At 43.1% G+C, this 9,528-nt stretch overlaps 1 protein-coding gene across 1 annotated transcript in view; it reads right to left on the bottom strand.

Annotated features, from left to right (window-relative positions):
- Positions 1-3,461: 3,461 nt before the first annotated feature.
- aig1 (androgen-induced 1 (H. sapiens)) overlaps positions 3,462-9,528 on the bottom strand; it is a 17,985-nt gene continuing 11,918 nt past the window's right edge. The window contains exons 4-6 of the mRNA XM_034123784.1: positions 5,528-5,643; positions 4,168-4,334; positions 3,462-3,991 (exon numbers count right to left, since the gene is read on the bottom strand). Coding sequence (XP_033979675.1) covers positions 3,972-3,991; positions 4,168-4,334; positions 5,528-5,643 — 303 coding nt within the window. The 3' untranslated portion in view covers positions 3,462-3,971. The remainder of the gene's footprint in view (positions 3,992-4,167; positions 4,335-5,527; positions 5,644-9,528) is intronic.

Here is a 9,528-nt window from a genome sequence, read left to right as displayed (position 1 = left end):
TTTTTCTTCGTCCTTATTGTTTATTTCTTTCACAACTTCCATTCCAGCGTCATGCACCATCTCTCCTTCAATTTAAACAAGTGTTTTTATTCCATTCTCCTCTCTGCTCGTTAGCATGTAAATCTATGCTAATGAATGCCAGAGCAGAATTTCCAGAACGTTCTAATGTGTCACCTCAGAGCGGAGGAGCCGACGTGTTAATGAAGAGACCACACACACACCACACACACCACACATTTGGTGTTGTGTCAGACTCTCATTTCCTATCTGCACACACACCAACACACACACACACACACACACACCACACACACACACACACCACACACACACACATTTGGTGTTGTGTCAGACTCTCCTTTCCTATCTGACAGTAAGACACACATTTACACACACATTTACACACACACACCACACACCACACACACACACCACACACACACACACACACACACACACACCCACACACACACACACACACACACACACCACACACACACACACACGGGTGTTTGTGTCAGACTCCTTTCCTATCTGACAGTAAGACACACACACACACACATACATTTACACACACACACACACACAACCACACACACACACACACACACAACACACACACACACACACACACACACACACAACACACACACACCACACCACACACACACACACACACATTTACACACACACACACACACATTACACACACACACACACACACACATTTACACACACTCTGTCGAACACTTACAAAGAATCCTCTGTAATAGGAGATGTCACGTCGTGTCGAGGCGCAGGAACAACACTGTCAGAGAAAATTAACTTTATTTTCATATTGTTTCCCAACATGAGAGGAGAGAGAGGAGGGGCGTTGATTTGTGTTAAAAGAGAAGCAGAGTGTGTGTTGACAGGAAGTGTTGTGGTGTGTGTGCGTTGAGGTTTCACTCTTTTACAGACTCTGAAGAAGAAGAAGAAGAGGCAGAAGAAAAGGAAACTGAAATGTTTGAATGTTTCTCCTCCCTTCTGCTCAACAGAATGAAGCAGCCATTTTCTATCTCTTCTTCTTCTTCATTTCTACCGTTAAAGAGGACATCTTCTGCTCATGTTCAGGTGTATATTAGATTCACTTATAAGTTGAATTTCCTGAAGTCACAGCAGTGGCAAAGGTTTAGTTGAGTTTAAACTAAAAAGGGTTTTCACACGAGAAAACCCGGGGTTTTGGGGATATTTTAAAGACTTCATTTAAACTCTTTAGATCAGGGGTGGGGAACCTTTTTCCTCTCAAGGGCCATTTCAACTTTTTCAACATCCTCCGAGGGCCGTACAAATGATTGACCTCTGCTTAAAAAAACTAAAATCACAGCCCATTCATTTGGCCTTTCTTTCATGCTGTGCAAAGAAAAAGCAATCTCTTAATCCAGATATCTCACCATGACTCGCGCGTGCACATGCACGGCTGTGGCATGACCACCAAAACAGAAAGATATGGACACAAGATGTGTGCAAATGTATTTAGTTTCTTATTCATGTGGACATGATTTAAGTGGGGGGGGGGGGGGGGGGGATCTAACCTCCTCTAGGGGGGGTCCGGGGGGATGCTCCCCCGGGAAGATTTTTTTTTAAATGTTGAAGTTAAAAGCATCAATCTGGTGCACTTTGAGAGCAAAATTGAGAGATCTATGGATACATTTCTCAACACCCATATGAAACAGAACTGTAAGCAGATTTATTTTTCTTTATGGATATTTTACAAATCACTCTCCTTTTAAACTGTATTCTTGTTTATTAATAACAACTTTTTTTTAATGTCATATAGTATTTTATACCTGTTTACTTTATTCTGTTATTTTTTTATAACTATAATGATCATATAAAGATGTGCCTTTACCTCACTGGTTGTAGAAAAAGCTTCTTATATTCGTTAGCATAGCTAGCTAACCAGATGCTAATAACAACAAAGTTATTGACTGTATGATCAGTATGCCAGATGAACAGATCTCCACTGGGCTTTCAGCTAAAGACACAGCCACGCAGAAACTGCAGCATGTGTACGGCTCCTTATCGTACTGACATTTCTGAAGTGCCGGAGCGGCGTACTGGTAGCTCTCCGTCCAGAACTGCACCCCTATCAGACGAGACCATATACCACGTGATGACACATGTTGTGTTCAAGGACCCTGACCTTGGCCAGGAAGAACAGGCACTCGCTTGTTTAATTTTTTTGCGGTCTAGATTTCTTTAAAGGAAACCTATCATGCTATATTTAAATGATATATTGTAGGGCCATACCTATATAAGGTATATTTATACGTTTCTGTTTTCGAAATACCAAACAGATCATGCCTTTAGCCATGCCTCATTTCGCTCTATGTGAGCTGTTTGCTGTCTACGGGTCTGATTCTCTGACCACGCCCCCCTGCAGGAGAGGGGAGACGTGCTCTGATCAGCCTGCTGGGCTGTCAGAAGAGGGGGAGAAAAGAGGATCTCCGTCCTCCGTGTTTTATTATATAGAGTCTTTATTCATTTGTTTTAAAGCTCAATAAATAACAAGACCTTTGAAAGACCGGCGAAACAACTGAAACTGAAACCTGCCAGCACGGTCCCCCTCGTTCCTTGGAAGAGGCGGAGAGGTGGGTGTTTGTCATCTGCTGGTGGACTAACCGGAGAGAATTACAATGCTTGCCTCGACGGGGAGGGGATTGCATTGAATTAAAGCAGCCGGGAGGCAAACGCTTGCCTCGGGGAGGGAGAAAAAAAAGCCACAGCGGAGAATAACAGAAGGTAACCATGGTAACCAAGTCTCTTCGCTGCTTTTGTGGCAGACTACAACAGCGCCACTATACAGGCCTGGCATATGTACTACAGCGTCTCCAGCACTTTCGAACTGCAATGGCCATGCGGGTCTCCTCCTGATTGGTGGAGTTTGGCCCAATAGCCGTAGCGCCACACCGTCCTGACGTCAGGACAGTGTTCAAATCTGGATCAGTTTTTATCAGATCCGTTGCAGCCCCTTTTTTAGAGATTTGGGTATGGAGGAAAATAGAGAGGTTGTGTTTTTCTGACACTTGGTGAGTTCCCTGGAACACCGGGGACACATATTCATGTAGAAAAGACGTACAAAAGTGCATTTTGCATGATAGGTCCCCTTTAATTTTTTTCTTTTTTTTGCGTGTGTTTATAAATTACCTCGAGGGCCGTACCAAATGGTCTCGCGGTCCCGTATACGGCCCGGGGGCCGGAGGTTCCCACGCCCCTGATTTCAGGTCATTTCTGCAGCAAACACAGGCGGTTTTCTGCCTCTCAAGTGTAAGGATTTCCTGTTTTGCTCTGCTTTAAACCATAATAGTGGATGTATTTACTCAGACTTATTTATACAAAGTGAAAGGGTCCAATTTCAATTCCACACAGACTTCATTACCTTTAGATTAAGATTGCACTCGGGATCCAAACTTCACGAAAAGTTTCCACTCAAATTTATTGATTTTGTACCAACATTAACTTCTTTCAGTACATCTAGTGTGTCTCATTAGATAATAACTTTTCATACCAGAAAAGTAGATAACACGTACTGTAAATGTGTGTGTGTGTGTGTGTGTGTGTGTGTGTGTGTGTGTGTGTGTGTGTGTGTGTGTGTGTGTCACGATGTTTTAGCCACTAACAAACACAAACATGATAAAACAAAAGCGGCGTCTTCCTTCGTTCCCTTCTTCTTCTTCTTCTTCTTCTTCTTCTTCTTCTTCTTCTTCTTCTTCTTCTTCTTCTTCTTCTTCTTCTTCTTCTTCTTCTTCTTCTTCTTCTTCTTCTGTATTTACATTTAGCTGTTTATTTATCTACTTCTATGGTGTTGTTTGTTGTGTTTCAGTCCAAAGGTAAATGTTTATTTTTCTTCCACTTCCAGAGAGGTCGCTTGTTTTCTGTTCTTGTGCTGTCCCGGTGGGGGGGGGGGTCGACTCGCCCTCTGGAGGAGATCACTCACCTTTCACTTTACCTGAGCGAAAGAAACAGAGAAGAAAGAAACTGGAGTCAGAGGACAGTAAAGGGTGGGTGTGTGTGTGTGTGTGTGTGTGTTGTGTGTGTGTTGTGGTGTGTGTGTGTGTGTGTGTGTGTGTGTGTGTGTGTGTGTGTGTGTGTGTATGTGTGGTGTGTGTGTGTGTGTGTGTGTACCTGTGTGTGCCTGGTCCCAGATGTAGGTGTTGAGGATTTCTCCGAGTGTGTAGAAAACACAGATCACGACGGTCATCGCGCTGAAGAACAGGATCCGAGCCAGAGGAGTGATGCGTTCAAGGACCGGGTAAACCCAGACGCCCGTCACCTGCTGTACCCAACACGTCCTGTGGGGGGGGACAGGAAGGTGGGGTTAATATGTTACCCACAATTAGGGGGTTTATTTGGGAAGTTTTTAAGAGAAGATCAAGAATGAAATAATTAAATCAAGGGGGGTGTAATTATTAACTGAGGATTTTACTAATTTAAACAGCTAGAATCACCCAGAACGTTCTCCTTTAACCCAAACCAAACAAGTAGTTAAGTAAATAACCTTTTACTCTCTTCTTGATTTGCCCAGTTTATGTAACTCTTGAACCAAATCAAGCAGAAAAATATTCTAGATAAAATATCACATATGACTGCAGGACCTCGCACGGCTTAGTACGGTATGGTTAGGCCTTGGTAGGCCAGGCTCACTTTATGCTGCGTTTCCATTACAGTTTACCAACAGGGGTAGTAACTATAGTAACGCAGGGTAGGTGGGGCGATTGGCTGTTCGGCGGGCGGAGCGACGCTGCGTAAAACTGCGGTGACGTCATCTTCAATGCGAACCACAAAACCAAAACATCAGCCGTTAGCTGTTAGCACTCAGAGCTCACAGCTCCTCATATCTGTTCAGAAACAAGACAAAAGTTAAACAAGTACAAACCACAGACTGTCTGTGTCATGGTGAATACAGTCGCTGCCTTTATTATGTCTGTATAGGCCGTTGTTGTGAGTGTGGACGGTCGGAGCATATACTGTGTTAGCTTAGCCGATCTCCATTTAGACAACACGCATTTTAAAAGGTGTTTCGCCTGCCGTCTGTCTGCAGACTTGACAAAGCATTAATTCATGGTTGTTACTAACCGGTATCAGTATGTTGTTACTTCGGCATCATTTTGAAACGTGTATTACAATTAAATCCCGGTAAAATATGTTCATCTTGTTGTAGTTGTAGCCCCCTTGCCAGCGATTCTCTAGTTTAGCATACTCAGCCCGGTTGTTGGCCCGGTAAGAACCTCGATTTTGGAGGGCCAGAAAAAAGGTGAAAAAGTAGCCCTGAGCCGGAACTACCCCTAGTGGAAAAGCAAAAGAAAGCGAGCCGGGCTTAAACCGTGCTACGTGCTGCAGTGGCAGTAGTGATTTTAGCCTTTGCAGACCATTTACATGCACTAAAACCTATAGAACACTACAGGAAAGGGAAAACCACAGCACACACAGGGCCTTTGTATTGTGGTGTTTATGGACTGTAGGAAAAAGGAAAACGTATTGTTACCAGAGGATGTATCCGATGCCAAAGCAGCAAACAGCGGCCAGACCCCACAACCTGCTGGGGTATCGGTGGCGGGTCGTCCGCATCTCGATGATGATGAAGGGCAGGACTGTGGTGTGCTGAGAGGAGGAGATACAGAGAGAGTTTATCAATTTAAATATAACATGAAGTGTAAGGTGAGCTTCGAAATTATAATACATATTAAACTTGTAGATTATTTTCTTAATTATATTTGAATTTTTTTAATAAATTATTATATTTAGTTATTTTTTTAATCTTTTATTGGATATTTTATTTAATTTTCCTGTGATACATATTTTTTTAATTCTGTTTATTTATTTATTTGTAATTCTAAAATGGAGACAGTTTCACGTAACCCAATTTCCCCCCCGTTATAAATAAAGTATTCTGTTGGTTATCTGGATCTAAATGTGTTCTCTTTTAATAGATAATGCATCTGTGTGTGTGTGTGTGTGTGTGTGTGTGTGTGTGTGTGTGTGTGTGTGTGTGTGTGTGTGTGTTCAGTCACCTGTGTAATCCACCTAAACACACAAACACATTTAATGGAGGTCGAGGCATCTGATGCTATTTTCTGCTCAGCCAGTTCTCACAAACACTCACATGAAACAATTCAATCTGTGTTACTGAACACACACACAAACCACACTAGAAATAGCACGCACCTTTTATACTGTACAGTATATACCCTCGATCCCAACCAGCATTGTTTCCATCATGGTTTTGTAACAGCTGGATCGTTGTTAAATTAAAGCAGCAGAAATTAAATACATTGATAAAATCTGCAATGACAGATTACTGTATACTCAGATTCTCACATGACATACCTCATTGTCCACTAGGGGGCACTCTGATACCACACACACACACACACACACACAACACACACACACACACACACACACACCAACACACAACACACACACACACACCCACACACACACACACACACACACACACACAACACACACACACACACACACACACACACACACACACACACACAACACACACCACACACACACACACCCACACACACACACACACACACACACACACACACACATCACACACACACAACACACACACACACACACACACCACACACACCACACACACACACACACACACACACATCTTTTCCCCTTATATTTCAAATGATTTAATATTGCTCAACGACAATTATTTCCATTGGTGAGAGAGGATGAGAGATTGTGGTGTGTGTGGTGTTTGTGTTTTGTGTGTGTGTTTTCACCCAGGGCGAAATTCAGACTGCTAGCTCTTTGTCTCGACTTCGTTTTGTCACGTTGAGAAGAACAACGACTTGTCATCCTCCATCTGTTAATTATTCTCAGATTGTCGTGGGAAGGTGCATAGATTAAAACCTGCTAATGTTCAAGAAGGCTCAACATTCTTAAACCTTGTCGAAAAGTGAACCATACAACCTGTTGCATCCAAACATTATTGATGGTAATCACAGCAATATCGAATATCTCCTTTGGATCTTAAAAAATATGCACTTACTGTAGGTCAAGTTTGACTGAGGAACCACTACTGTACCTGCCTTTGCAAATGTGTTATATTTAAATGCAAAATATGTAGGATCTCTTAAGGGGCATCATGATTTTTGAAGTAAAAAGCTAATGTTGGGCTATAAAGGAACTACAGGACGGTCACATGACTTCACGTCACCACCGCTAAGCTAAAGGCGGCTAATGTTGGGCTATAAAGGAACTACAGCACGGTCACATGACTTCACGTCACCACCGCTAAGCTAAAGGCGGCTAATGTTGGGCTATAAAGGAACTACAGCACGGTCACATGACTTCACGTCTCCACCGCTAAGCTAAAGGTGGCTAATGTTGGGCTATAAAGGAACTACAGCACGGTCACAAGACTTCACGTCACCACCGCTAAGCTAAAGGCGGCTAATGTTGGGCTATAAAGGAACTACAGCACGGTCACATGACTTCACGGCACCACCGCTAAGCTAAAGGCGGCTAATGTTGGGCTATAAAGGAACTACAGCACGGTCACATGACTTCACGTCACCACCGCTAAGCTAAAGGAGGCTAATGTTGGGCTATAAAGGAACTACAGGACGGTCACATGACTTCACGTCACCACCGCTAAGCTAAAGGAGGCTAATGTTGGGCTATAAAGGAACTACAGCACGGTCACATGACTTCACGACACCACCGCTAAGCTAAAGGAGGCTAATGTTGGGCATGATGATGTTTAGTCGTCTCATTTAGACACTTGTTAGCAGCCCCCATTTTAAAATTCAACAGTGGGGTATTTACTGACGTATTTTATGTGGTAGTAATCTCATTATCTTGTGTTAACCACAGACCTTATTTCAGTCTAACAAATCCAAAAACACATTCAGAAAACCATTGACCTTCAGACGAGGTAAAATGCAAAGTCATTTCTAGTCCTGCAGCACCGTTTTAATCTATCCACGCTGCATCATTTTGAGTTTTCCTTGGACACTGGAAGATGTTTGACCCCGTGAACCTGCCCTCAGCTATGTGACCCCTCCAACCCCCAGCTGCGTGAAATGGTTTGTCCCGTTTTAGCCCCAGAACCACAGGATCGCACCACGGCTGTTCGCAGAAGAGGGGGGATTTTCCACAGAGGCAGAAATCAGCCAAACCACAAACCTCATGGGGGGGGGGGGGGGGCAGAGAGAGAGAGAGAGAGAGAGAGAGAGAGAGAGAGGAGAGAGAGAGAGAGAGAGAGAGAGAGAGAGAGAGAGAGAGAGAGAGAGAGAGAACACAACAGACAGAGACCTAGAAACAAAAATAGAGAGCGAGGATAAAGAGAGTATTATTTACGAGTCCTCTCAGCAGAGACTAAACTTACACATGACCGGGAGACTGGAATTCCACTGAGGCGCTCTGGGTAAAAGTGCAGCGTCAGGGTGTGTGTGTGTGTGTGTGTGTGTGTGTGTGTGTGTGTGTGTGTGTGTGTGTGTGTGTGTGTGTGTGTGTGTGTGTGTGTGTACAGTATAATGATGGGAGGGAAACCTAGAATGTAAGACCCCAGGAGAGAGAGAGAGAGAGAGCTATTCTGTCCTCCTCGGAGACATTGTTAGTTTGCACACTCGACATCTTCACTCTGACCTTTCTTCGGGAAACCTGAGATGCTGATTGGTCAAATTAAGGATGTGACACAATGATGGCCTCCTTTGGTGAACAGTATATAAATGTTATAAATACACACTAGTTAGATTGTCCTGTTAAACCCTCTTTTGTATGTCCTTATTGCCTCCTACATAGTGTGCATTTAAAGAATATTCCTGTGGGTCAACTTCTATAAAAAAACAAAGAATGCATCCTAAAGAAATGGGTTACGCAGTTCCAAAGAAATTGCAAACCAACACGAGGCAAACTGTGCAAAGCTTCTTCCAAACTGAGAGTAATACTAGGGCAGAGAAGTGGAAAACCTTGCTTCTTTGGCGGCGATAAAATAGATGAATCAATGGTTTCATTAATCGTAGTTGCTGTATTTGAACCCACCCTGAAAATGCATGAACAATTTGTATTTTTTAACATTTCCATAAGTCTGATCCTGTCCATTTTGGAGCAAATGTCTCTCTTTTTTTGCCCTTAAATGTATAAATGTTCCCAGCTGCTTGACAACATCTGTATTTTACGCTCGATATTGAAGCCCTGACACGGTGTTTTTATAGCCGCAACATAACATCAAATGGGAATATTCTATTAAGCCAAACACATGTGGTATCTTTGGAAACATATGCATCCTCAGTAGGATTTAAAACAAACTTCTGTGGCTTTTTGAGAACATGTTCTGCCTCATCACACAAGATTAAAAAGATGAATCCCCCGGTGTGTGCGTCAGCGTTCAGGAGGTCAAAGTGCCGCAGCTTGTTGCACAGATAAAGGTTTTTAAACTCCACTTGAACCCTAAAAATATCGAGAGAAAAGTCTCCTGTTGACATTTCTCTGGATCGTAAGGAGCTT

Source organism: Trematomus bernacchii, unplaced genomic scaffold, assembly GCF_902827165.1.
Source record: "Trematomus bernacchii unplaced genomic scaffold, fTreBer1.1, whole genome shotgun sequence".
NCBI lineage: Eukaryota > Metazoa > Chordata > Actinopteri > Perciformes > Nototheniidae > Trematomus > Trematomus bernacchii.
This window is presented reverse-complemented; position numbering and strand designations above follow the sequence as displayed.